This window comes from Mixophyes fleayi, chromosome 4 (assembly GCF_038048845.1).
Source record: "Mixophyes fleayi isolate aMixFle1 chromosome 4, aMixFle1.hap1, whole genome shotgun sequence".
NCBI classification, from domain to species: domain Eukaryota; kingdom Metazoa; phylum Chordata; class Amphibia; order Anura; family Limnodynastidae; genus Mixophyes; species Mixophyes fleayi.
Window position 1 is genome coordinate 265489194 of NC_134405.1, and position 25751 is coordinate 265514944.

The 25751-nt window shown below is 41.4% G+C and overlaps 1 protein-coding gene across 1 annotated transcript in view; it reads left to right on the forward strand.

The window, feature by feature from the left end:
- The window catches only part of HSPA9 (heat shock protein family A (Hsp70) member 9), a 206252-nt gene extending 181559 nt beyond the window's left edge, over nt 1–24693 (forward strand). Inside the window, exons 15-17 of the mRNA XM_075209728.1 lie at nt 5386–5478; nt 5717–5857; nt 24236–24693. Of these exons, the coding sequence (XP_075065829.1) occupies nt 5386–5478; nt 5717–5857; nt 24236–24304 (303 nt within the window). The 3' untranslated portion in view covers nt 24305–24693. The remainder of the gene's footprint in view (nt 1–5385; nt 5479–5716; nt 5858–24235) is intronic.
- Nucleotides 24694–25751: the final 1058 nt, after the last annotated feature.

The following is a 25751-nucleotide window of genomic DNA, read 5'->3' on the forward strand; positions in this document are numbered from 1 at the left end:
TAAGAAAACCATCAACTGGTCTTAATTGCACCAAAAAATGAACCTGGACTGCGTAGAGGAGTGGGTCACCACAATATAAATTAAAAACCCTGAACTTGTATGATTCGCACCAATAAATGTATCTGGACTGCGTAGAGGAGTGGGTCACCACAATATAATTTAAAAACCCTGAACTTGTATGATTCGCGCCAATAAATGTATCTGGACTGCGTAGAGGAGTGGTCACCACAATATATATAATAAGAAAACCATCAACTGGTCTGAATCGCACCGAATAATGTACCTGGACTGCGTAGAGGAGTGGTCACCACAATATATATAATAAGAAAACCATCAACTGGTATGAATCGCACCAAAAAATGTACCTGGACTGCGTAGAGGAGTGGTCACCACAATATAATTAATAAAAAAAACCTCCACGGCTCTGAATTTCCAAAAAAAAAATTCTGGACTGTGTAGTGGGGTGGCCCCGGTACTAAATTTGATACCGGGGCCACAATATAATAAATAGTTACACCCTCAACTGGTCAGAATTCCACCAAACAAGTATCTGCACTGCGTAGTGGGGTGGCCCCGGTACTAAATTTGATACCGGGGCCACAATACCTCCTCCAAGTTCCAAGTGTAGTGTTTATAACATATTAACACTACACTAATTCTAGCACGTCAAACCCACTTGTTTTAAATAATGACAGGGCATTTAACTTTTGATTACATTTTTTGATTTTGTTGACATTTTCTTTTACTTTTTGAACATGGCAAACGACTGTTGAATGGTCACATAATGCCAAAAAAATAGTTGCAAGATCGAATTGTCCTTGGACCCTTCCACCCACCCTTATGTTGTTGAAATAGGACATGCACACTTTCACAAACCAATCATTTCAGCGACAGGGCCTACCAAACAACTGTGGCTGAAATGATTGGTTTGTTTGGGCCCCCACACAAAAAACAATTCACCTCTCCCTGTACAAACTAAACAGGCTCTACTGAGGAAAGATGTCGTCCTCATCCTCAACCTCTGATTCCTCTCCCCCTACAGTGTGCACTTCCTCCTCCTCACACATTATCAATTCGTCCCCGCTGGACTCCACAACCACAGGTCCCTCTGTACTATCTGGAGGGCAGTGCTGTACTTCATTGAGGAATTGATTATTCATTTTTATAAACATCATTTTTTCAACGTTGTGAGGAAGCAACCTCCTTCTCCGCTCACTGACCAGGTTCCCCGCTGCACTAAAAACTCTTTCCAAGTACACACTGGAGGGGGGACAACTCAGGTAAAATAGAGCCAGTTTGTACAGGGGCTTCCAAACTGCCTTTTTTTCCTGCCAGTAACAATATGGACTGTCTGACATGTCTATTTCGATGGTGTCAGCAAAATAATCCTCCACCATTTTTTCAATTGTGACAGCATCCAATGCAGCGACAGTAGACATGTCTGCAATGGTTGGCAAGTCCTTCAGTCTGGACCAGATGTTATCAGCATCCCCGCCAGCGGCTTTTTTAGGAAAACTGAGCTTTTTTCCTCGCAGCCATAGATGTGGAAGAAAATGAGGGTGGAGCTGTTGGCATGTCACGGTCCTCTTGAGAGGACAATCTCCTGACCAGAGGGTCTTTGCACCGCTGTAGACTTGTGTCCGCCGGAAACAGAGACACAACATACTCTTTAAACCGAGGATCGAGCATGGTGGCCAGAATGTATTCCTCTGACTTTAAAAGAGTGACCACCCTCGGATCCTGGCAAAGCGTACGAAGGGCTACATCCACAAGAGCTACATGCTTGGTGTAATCGCAATGGTTTACCAGCTCCTCCCTCACTTTCTCCAGCTGCTTCTGCAACAGCCTGATCAGGGGAATGACCTGACTCAAGCTGGCAGTGTCGGAACTGACTTCTCGTGTGGCAAGTTCAAACGGCTGGAGAACCTTGCACAACACGGAAATCAGTCTCCACTGCGCTTGACTCAGGCGCATCCCCATTCCTTTGCCTATGTCGTAGGTGGCTGTGTAGGCCTGAATGGCCTTTTGCTGCTTCTCCATCCTCTGCAGCATATAGAGGGTGGAGTTCCAGCGCGTCACAACCTCTTGTTTGAGGTGTTGGCAGGGCAGGTTCATGCTTTTTTGATGTGCCTCTAGTCTGCGGTAGGCACTGGCTGTATGCCGAAAGTGTCCAACAATTTTGCGCACCACCGCAAGCATCTCCTGCACACCCCTGTCACTCTTGAGGTAATGCTGCACCACCAAATTAATGGTGTGTGCAAAACATCGGACGTGCTGGAAATTACCCATATTTAATGCCCACACATTGTTACTGGCATTGTCTGACACCACAAATCCCCATGAGAGTCTAAGTGGGGTAAGCCACTGGGAGATAATTTCCCTCAGTTTCTCTAATATGTTGTCAGCATTGTGCCTCTTATTAAAGCCTGTAATACACAATGTTGCCTGCCTTTGCACGAGCAGCCATTTTGTAGATGCTGCTACTGATGCAGCTGTTGCTGCGGAAGGCGATGCATCTACCCAGTGGGCTGTCACAGTCATATAGTCCTTCGTTTGCCCAGAACCACTTGTCCACATGTCCGTGGTTAAGTGGACAGTGGGTACAACCGCATTTTTCAGAGCACTGAGGACACTTTATCGTACTTCTCTGTACATTTTTGGTATCGCCTGCGTAGTGAAGGGGAATCTCGACGAGATTTGGTACCGGGGACACAATACCTCCATCAACCCTCTAAATCCCACTCCACTGATGGCAGACACCGGGCGCACGTCTAACACCAACATTGCAGTTACAGCCGCAGTTATACGCTTTGCAATAGGGTGACTACTATCGTTAATTTGGGGTCATGGCAAACGACTGTTGGACGGTCAATTGTTTTGTGAAAGACTTAGCGGTCTTACGACTTCCCCTCTGGGAAGATGACCGACTAACAGCAGCAGTGGCAGTAGTAGGCGTACCGCTGCAGGATTCCTCGGATGAATCCCGTATTGAGGAGGACTCAGTCTGGCTGCTGACTTGGGCTGCAGGACTGAATCTGATGGAGATTGTGGAGGAAGTTGACGAGGAGGGTGTTGCTGGTGTGTATCCAACTGGACCACGGGATTTAGGTGTCCCTGTACCGATGAGGGTCCTAGCCCCAGTTCCTGAACTAACCACTGAACTATGAAGATTCTTCAGGTGACGTATAAGGGAGGATGTCCCTAGGTGGGCAAGATCCTTACCCCTGCTTATTTGAGCTTTACATAAGCTACATATGGCCATACATTGGTTGTCCGGATTTGGATAAAAATAACTCCAGACCGAAGAGGTGCATTTTTTAGTCTTCTGACCAGGCATGACGATGGGCTTTTTCATCCCATGGACATCAGCTGTTTCCCCCCCTGGTGCCTCATTTACAATAACCACATCACCATCCTCATCAAGTTCCTCCACAGCGCCAGCTACATCATCAATAGCCTCCTCCCGAGCCACCTCTTCCCGTACAGTGATGGGAAGGTCAGGCTTGACAACCACCAACATGCTTGGTCTCGCCTTGGGGATTTGTGATAATTTCTCTTTAGAAGGCAGAGTTGTTTGCTGTTTTGTTGCTGACAGCATAACTCTCTTCAATTTTTTGTAAGGGGGGGAAGGAAGAGGAGGAGGGCTAAGATCCTTGGGTGAAGATGGACCACTAGTCATGAACACAGGCCAGGGCCTAAGCCGTTCCTTGCCACTACGTGTCGTAAATGGCATATTGCCAACTTTACGTTTCTCCTCAGATGATTTTAAGTTTCTCTTTTTGCTTTTTTTTTGAGAACTTGGGCTTTTTGGATTTTACATGCCATGTACTAGGAGATTGGGCAACGGGCTTGGAAGACGACGTTGATGGCATTTCATCGTTGATGTCATGACTAGTGGCAGCAGCTTCAGCATTAGGAGGAAGTGGGTCTTGATCTTTCCCTACTTTATCCTCCAAATTTTTGCTCTCCATTATATGTAGCACAAGATACTGCAGAATGTGTGAACTTGGTAATATTGCAGTACCAATGGGCTTATACTGCAGGATTGGTTTTGCAAATTTAGTTGTAATTAAAAAAAAAATTTAAAAAAAATTTTTTTTTTTTTTTTTTTTTTTATAACTTTTTTAAAAAAAATTTAAACACTTAGGAATATTGGGGAAATAACTATGCCCTTAGAAGCACAGAGCACGGGACACAGGACCACTGGACTGAACAGGACACAGGACCCAGCAGCACCACTGAACTCAAAATTGACAGAGCACAGCACACAGCACCACTGGACTGATACTGCAGAACACAGCACAGCACAGAACTAAACAGCACAGCACGAGATCTACCAGAATAGAGGACCACCTAACACACCCTCCCTCTACCCTGATCAATGCCCGAGTGAAGATGGCGGCGACTAGCGGGGAATTTATAGGTTCCGAGTATCGCGAGATCCGACAGCGGGATTATGACTCCGAGCCTCGGTTTCAATTTTTCATTTGGCGCCAGTACCCGGATCTGTCTCGGATCCGACTCGGATCGGCAACGTTCGGGTGGGCTCGGATTCAGGAAATTCGAGTGCGCTCATCTCTAGTTAAATCAGGTTCCAAACAAGTGATTGACTCAACTGCAGTTATGTTTAAGTTTTTTTTAAATTTCATGGTGAGTTGTTTAAAGTATATGGTACAACAATAATTGAACATCAACTTCATTATTTTTTTTTCTCCACTATAATACAGTACCATGCTGGTTTGTTTGTGGTAGTAATGTATTCCTTTATTTAGCACCTAAAAACAATGGGATAGCTACTGTTGATTTAACCTGGAGTTTTTAATTCTGTTCCCAAAGCTTGCATTTTTTGCTGTAACTTGAAACTGAAGGCAGATATTGTAATTTGGTTTGGATTTAAGAGGAAAGGGTACCTTAGGGGTCCAAATTTTGTGTTGATTCCTTAGTAAACATCTGTGATACTTCAAACAAACTGGAATAAATAAGCTGTTATTTAGTAAATAGTTTAACACATTGAAAAATCAATATTTAGGAAACTAATGTCAGACACAGTTGAGTTATGGCAGAAAATGTTTTTGGGACATCCTCCCTTAACTTAAAAATTTTAGTTAAAATCTGAGATGGGGGTGGTCATTTCATTTTTTGGGTGCATGATCTGATGTGGAATGATATATAATATATATGAGTGTGTGTGTATATATATTTGTGCATGTATGAAGCTCAATGGAAGGGTTTAAATTGTACAATATTAAGGTTTATCAAAAGCAACTATCTGATAGACATGGAGTGTTTCCTGTTTTTGTAATTTCATAGTTAAAATGCTAATTTTATTAGTACCTCCTTCAATTCTTTGTTGGGTTTTTTGTTTGTTTTTTTTTTTGCTTTTAGGAACGTGTTGAAGCTGTAAATAATGCAGAAGGAATTATTCATGATACCGAATCAAAGATGGAGGAATTTAAGAGGCAACTACCAGAAGATGAGGTTTGAATTTTATTATTTAACTACTTAATAACTAGAGGGTTTTTGCCCTATAGGCAATTTTGGGGATTTTGGAGAGGAGTGCGTTTTGCTGGTAATAACAGAAATTTACACCAAAATGTTACGTAGTGGTTTTGTTTTTTTGTTTTGTTTCTCTTTCCTCCTATTCTAATGTGGCATGTACAGTGCATTGAAAACAGAAATGTTCTCTAATTACATATTTTTTCTTTGAATTGCACAGTGCAACAAGCTTAAGGAGGAGATAAGTAAAATGAAAGAGCTTTTAACTCGAAAAGACATTGAAACTGGAGAGAGCATTAAACAAGCTGCATCATCTCTTCAGCAAGCTTCACTAAAGCTCTTTGAAATTGCATACAAAAAGGTAATGTTAAATAACCTATCACAATTCTGATTTCTCATTCCTGCAATTGAGGGACACTGCAAGACATTGGGGTATAGTAGGTGAACTAGAAGTAAAGCCTCTTTAAACACAACTTTTTAAGAGTGCACTCCTCTCCTACTGTGCCCCTCCTATCTGCAAGCAACCTCTCTTTTAGTTAAAGTGCTAGTTAGTAGGGCATGTTTGTATATGTTCCTGCCTAATATATATATCTTTTTATTCATCTTTTTTTCTTCCCATTTTGTGTGCCAACAGAAGGACCCCCCTTTCTAAAGACCCAGTGAGTGAATAGCCTGTGGGTTCTTGCGTCAGGGTGTGCAGTCTGTCTGCTCCCCTCACCCCTGACTGGGCGCTGTCGCTTTTCTCTCTATACTAGTGGACAGTTGTTTATTTTACACTGTCAATTAGGCTATTAGCTTTGAAATAGAGGCAACCATTTCGGTGGGCAGTACTCAGGGCGGTATTTCACCTCCTTGGCACGGTTGACGGGCTTTCTCTCATGGTGGCAGTGATTTCCCTGCATTGCAGTTATACTGTCTACCCAGGCTGAGTCTGCACCCTCTGCTGTTTGGTACCGCCTCTCATATGTATTGTAAGCCTTTACCACCTGTTTTTAGAGTGATTGTAAGTTTTATTTTCTCTGTTGGGACAAAACTTACTGTATATTAGTGTACGTGTGTCTCAGGGTGCAGTATAGTTGTGTACGTTTAAGTTACCTTTTGTTCCTGGAACAGAGTTACTCTATTATTGTAAGGTTTTATTTGGACATTTTTTGTTTAAAAGAAAAAAATAAACTTAAATTATATTAGCAGAATTATGTCTGAGAAGGGGACTTCCAAGGCTAAAAGGCCTGTAGAAAAATGTGGAACATTTTACCTGTGCCAAATGTGCTGTCAAATTATCTTATGGCAATCTGACCCTGAGCGCCCTGTGTGCTGCTTGTGAGGCGGAGTTTCATGATCAGCGTGCGCCTGCTTCTGCATTGGAGGAACCAGCCTTGGCTAGGTCACTGGCGACATCCATAGCCGAACTCATAATAGTGAGATCTCTGCCCACAGAGTTAGGTGATCCTTCTTATTCTTTAAATGGACCACACAATCCACTCTCGTAGCTATCTACCATTGTGGGGTTTCCCAGGCTGAGACAGGTCAGGTGGTATCTCTAGGCTTAGTGCTCTCCAGAGAGGATATCTAGTAAACAGCTGGTACCTGAGTCTATGCAGGTCACTAACCGGACTCAGACTGCTCATCTGAGGTAGATGGGAAGATGGGAAGTTGCTTCAAGAGTCTGTGGGGGGGGGGGTTATTTTTGTCCATAGGATGCTTCTACCACGCAGAGTGTAGATAAGTTAATCCTGGGCGTTAGACAGACTAGGTTTTTGCAGAGCATGAGGTTGCAAAAGCAGCAGTTCGTTTGTTAACCCCATCTCCTCAGCTTTTGGAGTTTGTGTCCAGGGCCAGGCAAAAACATAATAAATGGTTCCAGATGCTGGGTAGATTTAAATCTCTCCCTGCCATCTGAGGAATCCATTAAATGGGAAAGTACTCCCAAGTTAGATCCTCCTGCTGCCTGCTCGCCAACACTACTGCTATTCCAGTGCAGGGTGCCGTTTCACTCCATGATCCAATGCATAAAAAAAGTGACTTTCTTCTCAACTCTGTATGTGTGGTGTTGAAGAGTTTGTCTAGACACAGTGGGCCGAGTCATTAAGGAGAGCAAAGCATAAAAAAGGAGTAACGTTGCACCTAGGCAAAACCATGTTGCATTGCAGGGGGAGGAACATTTAAAATGCGGGGATAGATTTATAGTTGGAATAGGGCTTGTCCTAGTTCAACTTTCAATTTTAGTGTAAAAATAAAGCTTTCAAGTATTTTTGTATGCTACATAAAAACACAGCCAGTATTTAGCTTATGTGCAAAATAATAAACTAATTTGCACCCGTTGCATTGTAACATGGTTTGTCCTGGGGCAAACTTACTCCTTTTTTTTTTTTTTTTTGTGCTCCTTAATGCCTCGGACTCAATTTGGCCACTGCCTGGGTCAACAAGGTCTTTTAGATGTGGGTGCAACAATATGCCTAGAGCTGATTTGTTGGTCTTGGTGGAGCATATTCAAGAAGCCTCTGAATTCGTAGATCAGGCTTCTTTGGACATTGTGTCTTCTACCTCCAGACTTTCTACACTTGTTATTGTGGCCTGCTGTTCCTTGTGGTTGCTTTCTTGATCGACTGATGTGGGTGAAGAGCATACCCTGGAGTCTTTTGTTCCAGCTCAGAACCAAACAGAGTAACTCTATGAAACGGCATATCATTCAGTTAGCCACCAACAGCAAGAGCTCTTTTTTGCCCTTCAGCTCTGCTAAATTGAAGCAGCAGAGGTTTCGGTCCTTTCATCCCTTTGAAAGGTCACGGGGAGTTCCCTCCAGAGGGTAGTCCTTTACTTCAAGGGAGTTCCCCACTGAGGCCGGGGCTCTGATAGGTTTGAAGCTCCCAGGTCGGGAGACAAGCCTGCTGTATGGCAGGATTTCTCATCACGGTCTTGTGGTGGGTGCCCGTCTATTGTGTTTTCAGGAAAAATGGCGGTCCTCACCTTTTGATGTCTGGGTTTAGGGAATTGATTCTGTTATCTACCTGGTAAAATTCATTCCGTGCAGGTTCTTCACCACAGGTCTGCCTTCCTGCGCTCTCAGGAGTCTGGAACTCCAGGAGACTATCAGAAAGTTTCTGGTGTGATTGTCCAGGTCCCACTGCTAGAACAAGATTTGGGGTTGTACTCCCAACTTTTTTATAGTCCCAAAAACAGACAGATCGTTTCGTCCAATCTTGAATTTCAAAACTCTGAACAAGAGGGTTCGGGTGCTGGTATTTCAGATGGAGTCATTGCGTTATTAAAGTAATTTTATCGTTTTAAAATAAGCATTGCCCAATCAATTGAATGTGTGTCCAAAGCACAAAGTGATTTATTTTAGCAGATGTAAATAGTCAACAATTCAATACATTATTATATCATGATAAAGTACAGTACAGCACAGCCAATACCAAAAGATAAGTACATACCAAATGCAATCGCTTGCGCACGCTGCGCACCCACCGGACCCGATGGACAATATTCTGTATAGAATATTGTGTCAGAGTTGACTGAGGCCCCAGTGAGATGCAGCTAATATATATACAGTCAGTGTTTCTTTGTGAACAAAAGAGATGATGTAGATTGTTTCTATAGGTCCAGACGTTGGGTGGGTCCAGGCCAGACAGGTAATAGGTTGATTCAATCTAAGGAATCCAAAGGTGGGGGTCTTCTCTCCAGGGGGTCTGCTCCTTTTCATAGCCAGTATCATACAAAGGTTTTACTCTCTAATATCAATAACTAAAGTATGCAATGTGCGATCTCTTCGCCGACTGCACCGGACAGCTGCTGATGATTAGGGCTTCAATATGATATCAGGCATGACACCTTTCCTATTACCTAAACCTTTAATAACACTACAATGTACATATAATCAATATATATATATATATATATATATATATATATATATATATATATAGACTAATAATAAACCGAATACTATCTGCTCCTGAATTACAGTGTAACAGAACCAATATGAAATTATATAAATAACTAACTGTTGTAATGCGAGTGTGTGCGTGCGTATTTTACCGTGCGAACGCACCACGTCACGTAACACGTGGCGTACGCTTCGCAGTACGCACGGCAAACCAATATTAAACCAATATACTTTCGTTCATCCAATTATACGACTTTGACAGCGTTCTATGATTGTAGGCATGGAACACAGGAATTCTTGGCATCGATCGACATAAAGGATGCCTATCTACATGTTCCCGTATGGGAGGGGCATCAATGTGTCCTTTGCTTTGTAATCTGCAATGATCATTATCAGTTTGGAGCTTTGCCCTTTGGTCTTGCTTCCACTCCACAAATGTTCACCAAGGTAATCGTCATCATGGCAGATCTCCTGCACAGGGAGTCATGATCTTGCCATATCTGGATGACCTGTTGACGGCATCGTCTGAATCACTACTTCTGCACAAGACTAGGTAAATTCTGGCAAAATGGTAAGTTTCTCTTATCAGCTGTATGAAACTGCTAGGGTCCATGGTAGCGGTTTTTAAGGCTCGGTTTTTGTGCATTTTTATTCTCTGTGACTCCAGAGAGCGCTTCTCTGGAAATAGTCCAGATCCCCTCTATATTTGGACAAGTGGATCATTACATTACGCTGTCTAGACTGCACATCTATTCCTCTCATGGTGGTTAACCTGGAGCAAATCCCCAAAAAAGTAATTTATTCCAGTCCTGAGCCTGCACATTATAGATGCTACTCTGTCCGTGTGGGGCGTGGTAATCGGTCTTCTGCGATTCCATGGCCTCTGGTCTCCCATGGAGTCCTCCTTGTCCTTAAGTGTGCTGGAACTCAGAGTAATATACAGAGCATTGATTCAGGGTCAGGAGTTTCTGGCCAGTAAGCCCCCAAAAATTCAATGCAACAATGCTCTAACCGAACCGACGGATGGTAGTGCTATGTCAGTGCTAGAGATATGCTTCCGTAATCTCTACCATATTCATCCCAATGTGTGGAGAACTGGGAGGCTGATTTACCTCAGCCAAAACAGGATCCACCCTGGGAACTGGTCCTTTCAAGTGGATGTTTTTGATCGTTTGGGGCAACCAGCGATCAACCTTATGGGGTACATTCTGAATTTATCTGTCCCTCTCCTGCACGAAGTTCAGGGATCCGAAAGTGGCGTATACAGGTGCCATGACTATTCCATGACTGTTTCATCTGGTATATTGTTTCCCATGCTCCAGCGGATGCTGAAAAAAAACTCCAGATAGGTTCCTGCCATTCCGGTGGCTCCAGACTGGATGCACAGAATGTGGCACTCGGACGTTCTGTTTTGGTGGTAGGTTCACTCTTATCGGTTATGAAGGTCTTTCATCCTTTGGTGCAACAGTCAGGGTTTTCACACTTCCCGTTTCATTCTTTCCCTTCTGCTTTCCTTCAGGTTGATTTGGATAATGGATTACTTCTCTCCTAACTAAAACTACAGGTTTCAGTGCTCTCCTTTTTCATTCAGTGCAGGCTGGCCGTTTTGAGGGATTTTCAGGCTTTTCTAGGGTTTCTGCACGCTCAGCCTTCCTTTGTTCATTCAATTGAACCGTGGGATCTTAATCTGGTACTCAGGTCTCTCATTAAAGATCCTTTTGAGACTTTAGGTTCGGTCGATCTCCATTAAGTTACTTGGAAGGCTCTGATTCTTCTTGTCAGGTGTCTGATTTGGGGGCGCTGTGCTGTAACCCCCCAATTTTGTTTTTTTCATTCTTACAGAGTGGTGCTATGGTGAAGGTATTCTCTCAGTTTCATTTAAACCTGGAGATTATCATTCTGGCGTTTTGTCCCTCGTCTAAGTCTTCTGTTGAGAGTTTGAATTTTTTGGATGTGGTCTGGGCCTTTCAGTGCTATATCACCTGTACGGTTTCTGTCCGCAAGACTAATGACCTGTTCATCCTCTAACTTTCACAAGCGTGGTTGGCCTGCGTCAAAGTAGTCAAATGCTTGCTGAATTACGTCCACCATTCGCTTGGCTTATGTCCAGGCAGCTCAGTCTGTGTCTGTGGGTTTAAAGGCGCATTCCATCAGGGTGTTGGTGCTTCATGGGCGGTGTGTCACAGGGCTTCAGCATGGTCGTCTGTTCACACTCAATATTGTACAAGTTGCAAGTTCAGATGCTAGCATTAGGCGCAAAGTGTTGTGCATAGCTGTTTCAGAGCGTTCCCTCTCTTGGGGGCAGCTTTGGTATGTCACCGATTTTCTATGTCCCTCAATAACCTAGAAAAAGAGGATTTTTTTGCTCACCAAAAAAAATCCATATTTGACTCCATGGTGATACAATGCACACCTTCCTCTTGCCCTAGCTTGTTTCATATTGCTGTTAAGAGGCTTAGTGTTATGCCTTGTTGGCCCTCTCTTCTATGCTTTGTTATACAATAACTGAGGTTGCTTCCAGATACAAGAAGGAGTTTACTCACAAAGAGTTATGTTTTAAAGTGCTTTTACTCCTAATCAGCCTGCTATAGCCCAATGTCTTGCAGTGTCTCCTAATGGAATATGAGAAATGGATGTTACAGTGAGTAGAAAATCCTTTTTATGCGCTTTAACTAGATTATGCTTCCGATTTTGTCAGTTGCTTACTTCTTAAGTTGTTGGAGAGAAGTCTCCCTATCTCACAGACCTTTCTTAACTACAGTCAAGTCCATAAATATTGGGACATCGACACAATTCTCATATTTAGGGCTCTATACACCACCACAATGGATTTGAAATGAAACTAACAAAATGTGCTTTAACTGCAGACTTTCAGTTTTAATTTGAGGGTATTTACATCCAAATCAGGTGAACGGTGTAGGAATTATAACGGTTTCTATAGGTGCCTCCCACTTTTTAAGGGACCAAAAGTAATGGGACAATCGACTCAAAAGCTATTTCACGGACATGTGTGTGGGCTATTCCCTCGTTATTTCATCATCAATTAAGCAGGTAAAAGGTCTGGAGTTGATTCTAGGTGTGACATTTGCATTTGGAATCTGTTGCTGTCGACTCTCAATATGAGATCCAAAGAGCTGTCGCTATCAGTGAAGCGAGCCATCAAAGAGATGGAAAAACATTAGGTGTGGCCAAATCAACTGTTTGGAACATTCTTAAAAAGAAAGAACGCACCGGAGAGCTCAGCAACACCAAAAGACCCGGAAGACCACGGAAATCAACTGTGGTGGATGACAGAATTTTTTTTTACCTGGTGAAGAAAAACCCCTTCACAACAGTTGGCCAAATCAAGAACACTCTCCAGGAGGTAGGTGTATATGTGTCAAAGTCAACAATCAAGAGAAGACTTCACAAGAGTGAATATAGAATGTTCACCACAAGATGTAAACCATTTGTGAGCCACAAAAACAGGAAGACCAGATTAGAGTTTGGCAAACAACATCTAAAAAAGCCATTACAGTTCTGGAACAACATCCTATGGACAGATGAGACAAAGATCAACTGTTACCAGAGTGATGGGAAGAGAAGGGTATGGAGAAGGAAAGGAACTGCTCATGATCCAAAACATACCACCTCATCAGTGAAGCATGGTAGTGTCATGGCGTGGGCATGTATGGCTACCAATAGAACTTGTTCCCTTGTATTTATTGATGATGTGACTACTGACAAAAGCAGCAGGATGAATTCTGAAGTGTTTCGGGCAATATTATCTGCTCATATTCAGTCAAATGCTTCAGAACTCATTGGACGGCGCTTCACAGTGCAGATGGACCATGACCTGAAGCATACTGCAAAAGCAACCAAAGAGTTTTTTTAGGCTAACAAGTGGAATGTTATGCAATGGCCAAGTCAATCACCTGACCTGAATCCGATTGTGCATGCATTTCACTTGATGAAGACAACTGAAGGGAAAATGCCCCAAGAACAAGCAGGAACTGAAGACCTTTGCAGTAGAGGTCTGGTGATGTCTATGCGTTCCAGACTTCAGGCAAGTAATTATCTGCAAAGGACTTGCAACAAAGTATTAAAAAGTGAAAGTTTGATGTAGGATTGTTTAGTTTGTCCCATTACTTTTGGTCCCTTAAAAAGTGGGAGGCACATATAGAAACCGTTGTAATTCCTACACCGTTCACCTGATTTGGATGTAAATACCCTCAAATTAAAGCTGAAAGTCTGCAGTTAAAGCACATTTTGTTAGTTTCATTTCAAATCCATTGTGGTGGTGTATAGAGCCCAAAATATGAGAATTGTGTCGATGTCCCAATATTTATGGACTTGACTGTAATTGCAGTAGCATTGAAAAGGTAATGAAACAAAAATAGATCTGTAAAGCAGTGGTTCTCATCATAAGTCTGTGGCCCAGCAGCAGTTGCTAAAAGGACTTACCTTTTTATGCCATGTGAATGAGAAACAGTCCTGGAAGGATTCCTGCTGGTCCCCTTTATCATAATGCGCTCTTCAAAATTGTTGTGAAGGAGCAAGCACATTTAATGGAGCTGCACAAATATGTGTAACAATTACTGGATTTCAACAGTTATGTAGCTCCAGAAAATTCTGTAGCCTTTTACAATTTGTTTATTGATTTGAACCATAACACTAGTATTGCATATTTTACTATGTATTTTTTTTAAATTTATTTTCCCACTCTATTATGAAAGCCAAAATGTGTTTGTGTTTTTTTTTTTTTGTCTTATGAGCCTGGGATCGGGATATTTGCGTTGGTAATATATCTTGTTCAAACCATGGGAGTGTAGGAAGGGGACTCCAAATGTTGGTCTTTATACTTGTCCTGCTGTTTAAATGGCTAATGCAGAATAATATACATGTGCTCCTCTGTGGATGAGAATGAGTTCAATTTGAAAGATTACGCATTTTTATTGGTGAAGTGATGTTTGGAGACAGGAAGTGAAATACATTGTTGTCACAACTCACTGATCTTGATGATCCATTTTGTTTTGCGTCTATAGTAAGCCAAAACTGCACCCGCATTGCTTTCCAATGCATTTGGTTTGTTTTTTTTAGAGATATATTTGAAAAATCTTAATAAGCCTTCTATTATGCATATTAAGGGAGATCTCAATACTTAGTTGCAAACTCCTAATAATGCCTGTTCAACTATTTATTTTAGTGAAGCAGACTGAAATAGGGGTCATTCTTCTCAGGAATAGAAGATATCATATGGTAAAGAACTTTGAAGAGTCTGCTGAACAGGTTATCTGCTGCATGTCTTCAGCCAAGAGTGGTATAAGTAAACATAGTAGGGTGCATTCCTGAGAGGCATCCTATTTATGGAGAGATATGGAGTTTGGGGAAACACTTGCTTGAAAATATTGTACTGTACCACAGTTGTTCTATTTCCATAATCCAAACAGATAATAATCTTGGTCAAGGTTCAGTTTTCCTTCTCTTATGAAAGGTTTCATCTTGTGATCACATTGACATGGTTAGTCAAGGATCACTGGTCCTGTTATTTAGGGAGCTTTACATAGTATTATTTTCTTGGCAAAACTGTTATTCAGTTGTTTCCCTCTTTTGAGGCAAAGGGGCATCCTTCTATCCTTCTATCAATCATATGCTTTTGTAGTGGTGGGGGGGGTTCTTTTGTTTGGTTTTGGTCTCTGTCTTTCTGGTTCCTTCTCAATGTCTGTGATTTACATAAGTTGTAGTACATGGAATAGATTATTTGATCTGTCTGTAGAGACTCAGAGATGCATATATGCTTCTAGATGCTCATGAGGACACTGGTGTGTAATCCTATTTTTTTTTTTTCTCAAATTTCTTTATTGAAGAATGTCAAACATGTACACATCAGTAAATAAATTAGAACAAAGATATGTTTATACATAATATCACGAACCACGACACATAGGGGCATATTCAATTAGCTTTCCGATTCGCGGTAACGCGCGTTACCGCGAAAAGTGCGCGTTCTTGCAGGTATTACGGTACCGCATTAACGCGGATTTTCGTACGCAACCCTATGGGCTGCGAACGAAAATCCACGTTATTGCGGTAACGTGTATTACGTTTCGCGGCTGTTCCGGCGCGTTACCGCGATTTTAAAAGCTAATTGAATATGCCCCATAGTATGAGAAAAGTCGTCATCCGTGAGTTACTGAAGTGAACTATAAATATGATATCACACATAAGATACAAAAGCTTGGAGAGACCGGGGCAACACAAGCACTAACCTAGTCCAGAAAGATAGGTGGGTCTTGCATGAATATTCTAGTTTCGTACCAAAGGGTTTGTTGCAAACATTTTTGTATTTCTTCTCTCAGCGGGACTGACAAAGTGCCAACAAAGCTCTCCCAAGTGTCAAAAAATCTCCCTGTGTATTTTGTGTTTTGGAGGGAGGCTTCCAACCAGTCCATTTTCATGGCAAAGAACATTTTTTCTTTAAAGAGGTCCAGTGTGGGGGATGTGCTCTGGATCCACATGTGGAGGATGCATTTTCTTGCCACTGCCGCAGACATCTGCCACTTCTGGATGTGCGGGTATTTGGTGGGAGAATGCCCAATATAGCCCAGTCTGGTGTGAAAGGGAGATCATTTACCAGATCAGTAGTAGCAAACCTCCACACGAGCATCCAGAACCCTCTAATAACCGGACATCCCCAGAAACAATGAAACAAGTCCGCCCCTCCCATCCTACGTTTAGGACACTTAACATTATCTGACAGACCCATAGCCAATCTGCGATGTGGAGATATATATCCCCTGTGAAATATATTAAGGAACATTTCTACATATGTAAAGGCTGGGAGCAATCTGATCGAGATGTTTAAGTTTTTAAGCAAAATTTCATTAGTTAAGTGCAGGAATGTCAATAACCATTGAGGAAGGCCCGAGCGTATGGTAGAATAGTCTGTTGTTTCTCAGGAGTCTATAATGAATTGAAATAGCTTTTTGTTTGGGAGATTTAGAGAGTAGTATATTGTCTAATGGGTTATCCCAATCTATGTCTGAGGAAAAAAAAATTAGGCTCTTGACATAATGTTGGGCCTGGAGAAATGTCATCCCTCAAGGGCCTAGAAATGGAAATTTTTCACTAGCTTGGGCATAACGCAATGGTTTCTTGGTTGATTTATCCATCAATTGACCCGCAGAGTATAGACCCTGTTGTTCCCATGTCTTAAAGGGACGAGCCGCCATGCCATCCTGAAAATCAGGATTACCAACAAAAGGAAGGTGTATAGGTTTGTAAGGATTTAAATGAAATTTATGTCGAAGAATGTGCCAAATCTTTCTCACCAACATCACCAGTGGGTTATCTAATAATTCTATCGATGTTTCCTGGTCATGAATGTGAAGGAAGGACTTTATATGCATAGAAGGTATAAATTGTTTTTCCAATGCCAAATTGGTATATTTGAAGTAAGGGTAATGTTTGTAGAGGACATAGCATTTTGGGGAAGGACACCATCTTTAAGAGATTCACTCTACCCAAATATGAAACTTTAAGATTCTCCCACCCTTTTATCTCTGTCTTTATAGATTCGATTATACGTCTTATGTTGAGTGTATAAAGAGTGGCTAGATTACGAGGAAGGAAGACCGCCAAGTAGGATATATAATTCATCTCCCACTTCAAGGGAATGTTAGTTGCCCAATTGGGTTTATGTCTATCCATGCCCAGAGAGAAAACAGTTGATTTATTGAAATTGACCCTGAATCCAGAGACAGATCCAAACTCCTCAATCTTCCTCATCAGGGGAATCAGAGCGGCCTCAGGGTTGGACACGTATAATAAAATATCATCTGCAAATGCCATAATACGGATACTCTCATCTCCAATTTGGATCCTTTGCATGACTGGTCAATTTTAAAGAACCCTTAACATTGGATATAATGATAAATTAAACAATAATGGGGATAAAGGGTAACCCTGTCTGGTCCCCCTGTGCATTTCTTTTGGAGCCCCTTGATTTGTGTTAATTAAAGGGAAGTTATTGGTTTATTATAGAAGTATTTGATCAAATCAATAAAGTCCCTTCCAAACCCACGCCTCTCAAAAATTGTGTACATAAAGGGCCAAGATACAGTGTCGAAGGCTTTATGGTCGTCTAGGCTGACCAGCACATTATTGGTAGTACTCGTACCTTTGAAAGCCGCTGTGGCAGCAATAGCTGACCGAATGCCCTTAACCGAGAGCCTGACATGAACAAAGCCTAATTGATGTTCTGTCAGACTTCGAAGCATTATATCCTCTCTACTGTTTGCCATGATTTTTGACAAAATTTTGAAATCTAAATTCAACAATGTGATGGGGCGATATGAGGCTAATAGTTCTGGGTCAGTGTCCAGCTTAGGAATGAGGGATGTAAATGCCCTATTAAATGTAGAATAGGTAGGATGTGAAGGATGAATCGTTTTGTATTAATCAAGGAGGATGGGCGTAATTTAAATTTTTAATAATTTGTTATATTCTCCTGTAAACCCATCTGGCCCAGGAGCCTTGTGAAGTTTAAGGTTTGATATTACCTCAAACACTTCTTGAGGGCTTATATCTGCATCCAAGAGTTCCCTCTGAGAGTCAGAGAGAACAGGTAAGTCTGCCTCATCTAGTAGTCTATCAGGTTTTTATCTGATGGAATGTCAGAGTAAAGTTCTCTGTAGTAATCAACGAACGCTTCTGCAATTTCAGCAGATGTTCGTAGTAAGGGGGTAATAGTTGATGTTTGTATAGCTACTATATGGTTTCTACGTTTAGTCAATTTGGACATATTAGCTAAAAGTTTTCCCGTTTTATTGCCCAAACAGTAGTACTTATTTTTAGTGTAGTCAAGCTTTGATTGAGCTTGAACCGAGAGGAAACCATCCAAGGCTTGCTTTGCTAATTTTTAATTAGCCTGGGAAACTTCTTAAGGGTTAGATGTAAATGCTTCAAAGCATAATCTCACTTGTTGGGCTAGAGAATGGTACTAGTAGCGGCCTCTTTTCTCTTATTTGCTGAATAAGACATAATAATGCCTCTTAAAACTACCTTAGACGTCTCTTGAATAGGACAGGATTATCGAAGTGTTCAATATTGTTGTCAACATATTCCAACCACTGGTTGCGAAGATACTGACTAAAATGTTTTGAGGTAAATAAATAGGAGGGTAATTTCCACGAGGCAGTTCCAGGGACCACCACTGGGAGACACAAAGACAAGTGTACTGGTGCATGATCAGAGACTATAATATTGCCTAAGTCTGTCTTCATGACCTCAGATACAAGATGGTCCGCTATCAGGACATAATCTAATCTAGAAAAAGTTATGAACCCCAGAGTGAAAGGTAAATGATCTATCTGTAGGATTTAAAAGTCTGCAGGGGTCTGTTAGGCTATGTGTGATCTTAAACCTAGGTAAGACATGTAGATTCACTCGATTAGTGTCGGAGAGGGACGGTTGTCTATCTAAGGAAGGATCATCAATGACATTAAAATCCCCTCTAACTATAAAGCTATGTGTTTCACGTGAGGCTAATATTTGCGATATATTTTGGAAGAATTCTCTCTGGTGATTGTTTGGAGCGTATATATTAAGGAGTGTATATTTATAGTCACAAATTTGGATGTCCAATAGAATGTAACGACCGTCGGGGTCAATAACTGTGTCCAAGATACTATATGGCAACTTCCTTCCCAACAAAACGACCACCCCTCTAGATTTGTTTTTGTAGGGTGCAGAGATGCAACCATGAATCCTGTAGGGTCGAATCATCCCACATCCTCCAATGAGTCTCTTGTAAGAAGATGATGTCTGGTCCAAAGCGCTTCATATGTAAGAGAACTTTCTTCCTCTTAACAGGAGTATTTAAACCATCAACATTCCAAGAGAGGATTTTAAGGGACGGTGGTGTAGATGGAGTGGCTGTGTTAATATGTTGGGGGTATGACATGGCTAGCTCGTCTCCCCAACCAGGGGCAGGGTATTTACAATTGGCCGCTGTCTAGTAGACTGGAGTTTCCACTTTCAGATTTAGGGTGAGCGCAAAGTAGAAAGTTGTCCCCGGCCTCTCCAGTGTCGATTCGGCTTCATTTTTGAGTTTTACCTCGGATGAAACAATAATAAAATAAGCAAACATGTCCAAACATTCCTCAAACCACATTTTCTTTTTTCCTTATCCAACCATAAACAAAGGTAGATCCCAGACCAAGAGTCTGGATGTACCAAGAAAACAATTAACAAGTAAATTTTGAACTTATTGATTGTCGGGAAGACATAATTAACTGTGGATATATATTATAACATGAAATACCTGAGCAAATCAGGAATATATCCTGAACATAGTTAAATAAAATATCAAAATCTCATAGAGCGATAGTGTCAATGAGTTGGTGACTGTCTTTTCCTACCTGGTGAGTTATGCGAGGACGGGGCTGAGAGAAAGTAGCGTGTTGCTTCTACCTGGTCATCAAAAAACATAGTTTGGCCATTCTCGGTCACCTTAAGTTTGGCCGGGTATAAAAGGGCAAAACGTTTGTTGTTATCAATCAAGTGTTTACATACTGATGCAAATTCTTTGCGCATTTGGGAAACAAGTACTAAAAAATCTTGAAAGATAACTATCTTATGGCCCTCCACTACCAACCCCCGGCTCTTTTTGTATGCTCACAAGATGGTGTCTTTGGCACGGTAGTCCAAAAACCTAGAAATAACTGGCCTAGATCGTTCCCCTTCACGTTCTTGCCCTATCCTGTGAGCCCTCTCAATCTGAGGTTTATCCATGGATTGCTCCAGTGCTAGAGCCATTGGAAGGGCAAACACTAAGGGATTGGACCAGGTGTGGTCCTTTGACAGATTCCGGTATGGCTATGAAGCAAAGATTATTTCGCCGGTTTCTGTTCTCCAAATCATTTAGTTTATCAGTTAATTGTAGGGATTTGACCTGCTTCTCTGTTGTGCTTTGAACAGTAATCATATTATCCTCCACACCACCAACTCTCTGTTCAACCTCAGCAATACGATTAGTATTTGCAGCAATCGCAGTCATAGTATTGTCAATCAAATTATGCAGGTCCTCAAACCTTTTTTCTAATTGGGGCATACACATAGCAGAGAATTTGACTGCAGAGATAGAGGGTGAGGTGTGAATAGAATCTGCCATTAGCGTGTTAATAGGTGGATCGCCAGATTTTTTAGGTGGAGAGGAGGGGGGGGGCAGTGCGAGTAATCTGTACTTTAGGTTTACCCATGTTTAATTGAGAATTGGAGACCACCAGCTTTTGCTTATGTAAAAATCTGTCCATCAGACATACAAACTGCCAGTGCAAGAGTAAAACGGAAGGTGGAGAGGAGCCTTGTAGATTTTGAATATCAGGATATCACATTGAAAAGGTACAATATCTTCCCAAAGGAGAAAAATAAGTACAGCAACTACATTCTATTTAGCATAAGACTGAGCCTCCACTAGGCACGAGTGTATACAACTACAAGGTTAGTATGAGTGAGCAATAGTGAGTGACGGATATGTGAGCAGGCTCAAGTAATACAAAACACGTATTTATTAGGGTGAATTAAGGTAAGAGTCTAAGGCGACAATTCCTATAAGGGATATGAAATATTGAATACAAAAACAATGTGTTTTAGAGATCAGTTATTAGGTAACAATATAATCCGGCTACCAGATGGCGGCGTTACAACAACACGCCAAGTGAAAAGTGAAATAGTTGCAATCTAGTGAGTAATACTGATCTATTCAAAGGGTAAGGGTATACTAAGGGGCCACTGCATGCGTGTATTATGTGTGTGTGAGGGGCCACTGCGTCTGTGTATTATGTGTGTGTGAGGGGCCACTGCGTCCGTATATTATGTGTGTGTGAGGAGCCACTGCGTCTGTGTATTATGTGTGTGTGAGGGGCCACTGCGTCCGTGTATTATGTGTGTGTGAAGCGCCACTGCGTGCGTGTATTTGTGTGTGTGAGGGGCCACTGCGCGCGTGTGTGTGTGAGGGGCCACTGCGTGTGTATATTATGTGTGTGTGTGTGTGAGGGGCCACTGCGTGTGTGTATTATGTGTGTGTGTGAGGGGCCACTGCGTGTGTGTATTATGTGTGTGTGTGTGTGTGAGGGGCCACTGCGTGTGTGTATTATGTGTGTGTGGGGCCACTGCGTGTGTGTATTATGTGTGTGTGTGTGTGTGAGGGGCCACTGCGTCCGTGTATTGTGTGTGTGTGTGAGGGGCCACTGCGTCCGTGTATTGTGTGTGTGAGGGGCCACTGCATCCGTGTATTGTGTGTGAGGGGCCACTGCGTCCGTGTATTATGTGTGTGTGAGGGGCCACTCCCCTGTTTTTTATATTGTATAATTAGAGTAGGTGACCTTTTGATAAACTTACTGAAGATATGAAGCTGGTGGATGTGTGGAGATTTTGGAACCCAGATGTTAAACATTTTTATTGTCATTCCCATACTCACCACTGTTGAGATTAGATAAGGTCCTTGTATCACGCAGTCTAGTCCCCCTGGTCTCCGGGGTGGATTACCTTCCTAGGGGCATCTCCGACCATTCTCCAATTCTGTCCAACTTTGACCTTGGGGCTGAGTGGGCTTTACTTATCTGGAAACTTAATACCCATTGGTTGTTCAGACTTGGTGGGGTTACTGGTCTGGCATGCTTTCTGGGAAGGGTACTTTCAGGACAACTTGGTGAAGGTCATCTGGCTGTTTTATGGGACTCGTTCAAGGCCTTTGTGAGTGGTACCTCCATAGACGAGATAGCGGAAATCAAAAAACTTAATAAGCAGTTGGATGGCGAGCTGGAGCAGAGATGCTGGGACCTACAGGTTTTGTATCTAGATTCATGTACTGTTGGTGATAGACTGAACTGGATACAGGCACAATCTGATTGGTCCAACTTTTTATATGACAAGAACAGTCAGAGGTTTCTCTTCTCCAGACATCCTCAATATTTTCAAGCAGACACAGGGGGTAGCTACCTGGCGTGCCTAGCGATAGATGAACTGTCCTCTAGGCCAATTCCAGCAGTCATAGATAAGTGTAATGTCAAACCGTTTACAAGCACCAAAATTGCGGGGGTGTTATTTGATTACTACAGTAATCTATATTACACACAGGCTTGATATACACCTACCTTTCTTACTGCCTACCTTAGTGGTAGTAAACTCCCATGACTGTCACAAGAGTCGGTTGACCTCTTGGATTCCCCTATCACTGAAGAGGAAATTGCAGCAGCAATCGTAAGGCCCTGGGAATTGATGCTATTCCAATAGTTATATAAGCAGTATAGACAATTCCTTGTTCCCAAGCTGTTACTTATTTCCAGTTGTTGGAGTATGCCCCCCTCCATGCCTGAGGCAATAGTCATCCTCGTACTTAAACCTGGCAAGGATGCTTTGTATCCGGACTCATACCGCTATTAAAGTCATTTTATCTCTTACAAATAAACATTGTCCGCTGCGATTTGTGTGTTTTCAATGCATACTTAGATTTAATAGCAATATGCAAAGAATAACAGTTCAGTAAAATAAGTACAGCCGATTACATACGCAGGCGCTCTGGATCCAGCATACAGTCGTTGAAGTGTATGATAGTCCCAGAGCTCAGTTTATATATATGTTGGTGTTGCATTGAAAACAATAGAGATGATTTGGCATGTTTCCATTGGTTCAGGCTTCACGTCAGTCTGGTATACTGCAGGACATAGGTCAGTTCAAACGATGCCCTCCAAGGGTGGGGGTCAGCTCTCCAACAGCTGCATACGTATCTTTCTGCTGAAAACCTGGTTTATTTGCATTACACACACAATACCATTCTGATCATTAATTCCCTATCATTCATAACTCGCATACGCGAGGTGAGATCTCTTGGCCGATAGTAACGGATCTCTGAGGATAAATACAGGATTAGAATGCTACCAAACATATGTTCCCTGTGTCCTGAACCTTAGATCCCACTAAAGTGCATTTAACATTATTATATTAAACTATTAAATCTATTGCATTCGATTACACAGGTCTGCAAAAAAATTTTGGACAGCTGTTTTGGTTTAGTTGACTGATTCTTACGTTTTTTGGAGCGCTGAATCCAAAATTGACAGCCGTTTTGTCCTGGGACGTCAGGTTTTCGAACAAACGGGTGGTCATCGTTTAAAAAATTTTAGTGCAAATATTTTATTTACATGAAAAATATTAACTCATTTGCACAGGTGATGACAAAATCGTCTTTTTTTTTAAACTCTAAACTTCTTTTTGAGCTTTTCCTCTTCCAAATACATGTTTACTCTGGCCTCCCTGGCTAAGGTTATTCTTGCTAGGGTATGGATGGCATCCGAGCCACCCAGTGTTTTCCATTGGACCATTCTGGTTACTGAGATCTGAAAGCAGAAAGGCCATGCATAAGTTTCATAAGGTATGGCATCATTGGTATGATTCACAATTTGTTATTAACCACCATCAGACTGATATGGTGTTAGAGTGTCACCGGTTAGGAAGTTTGCTCTTAGTCCTTGGAGTTAAGATCCTTAAAACTTATATGTTTGATTCTACAAGGTTGGAAATTTGTTATTTAGTTGATTATGATGCTCTAAATTGCAATATTGATTGAAAGATTTCCTATGGTCTCCTGACCTTATTGGTTCACACAATACCAATGTACAATGTTAATAGTGACAGGACAGGTGGGTTAGTTAGATAGGATGTTTTTTGTTGAGATTTTTTATACAACACAAAAATAATAAACAAAAAAAAAAAACACTTTTTAGAAAAAATAATAATTAGAAGGTGGATCTGTGGTGAAAAAAATTATTTGTGCCAAAATGCAGTAAATTTAATTATATTTTTGATTTACAGATGGCATCAGAAAGAGAGAACTCCGGCACTGGAGAGCAAAAAGAAGAGCAGAAGGGAGACAAGCAGTAAATTAAGATAAAAGCTGAATAGAGGCTTGGGCGCTAAGCAACCTATGGATGTCCTGAGCAGAAATGTTAATTGTTTACTGTGTTTTTGCAGTACTCTTTTTATATAGTTTCTCTACAATATTACTTTACTAGGTCTTCCATGTTTTTGTTTTTGTTGTTTGGTTTTTTTTTTCTTTTGTTGTCTTGTTTTGACACTTTAAACAAAATGTTGTGGACTTTGTATTAAATTCTTCCCATCACTCAACAACAATTCTTTTATACTGTAATAAGGTCTGGCAGTGTGTTGTACATTTCATACTAATGTCTCATAGCTGAGGCACTATTAAGTAAAAATTTGAGTTAATACATTTAATCACCATTCAAATAAAAAACTATTTGAGCTAAACAGTATATCCGATGTCTAGGGATTCTGTTTTCTTATATTAAAGCATAATGTGTTGCTTATAAAAGAATATATATTATTTAACAATATAGAAATCTTCAATGTCGAAAAACAAAATCTGACCAAATTTTCACATATCTGTTTGTGGATTTTTACATACTATATTTTTTTTCCTTCATGTAGTTTGCATATTATGCACTGGTAGGAGCGTGCTCCTAGTGTCCCTGATTACAGTATAGATTTATACACGATTCCAGCACACTCACTCGCCTATCTGTTTTCTAGACTTGCTGAATTGCCTCCAAACAGTCCTCACATACACCTATGATTTATCACCACTATATATTGAATAAGGGCAATAGGACCGCAATATACTAGCACACACCAGTAATCAAAGGGTTAACATGGTCAAGCAATAGTCTTCATAAAAGGCTAATGGATTTGTTGGATTATCAAGGACAAAATTTACTACATTTTAGATTTAATATATAAAGGTACAGGGCATTCGGATATACATAAAATAGAATAATACAATTATATACAAAAAGGAATGCATATAGTTATAAAAACAATTGAGATAAAATTAGAGAATAAGACTTGCATGGTGTGACTGGATCACTATTAAATAACTTTTGGTATAAATTAAAGCAAATTGCGCAGGGCGCTTATTTATATAATTGCAAGTGCACTTATTTTTGATATTGTGAGATAGGAAATTGTTATTTATGAGACCAGAGTAGAAAATTAGTTTTTTCTGTTGTAACCTTTCAAAAGCAAATACCTTATTTCTGATATATATCTGATACAATAAGTCTTACAATAAGACCTGCCGATTGACCCTAAATCTAAACCGTTCTCCGGCTGATTCTGAGGTTGAACCCAGCTCTCCAGTACCACCGCTCTGTCAGCTACCCTGCTGCTCTGGTCAGTGTGATGGGCCAGGGGGATCCATCTACATCAACACTGACCCATAGTAAGCGGTCAGGAGTACACTAGCAGTTATCCAGAAGGAACGTGGTTCTGAGTGCCATAAAGGAGTTCAGTGGTGGCAGCATTGTAAGCCCCT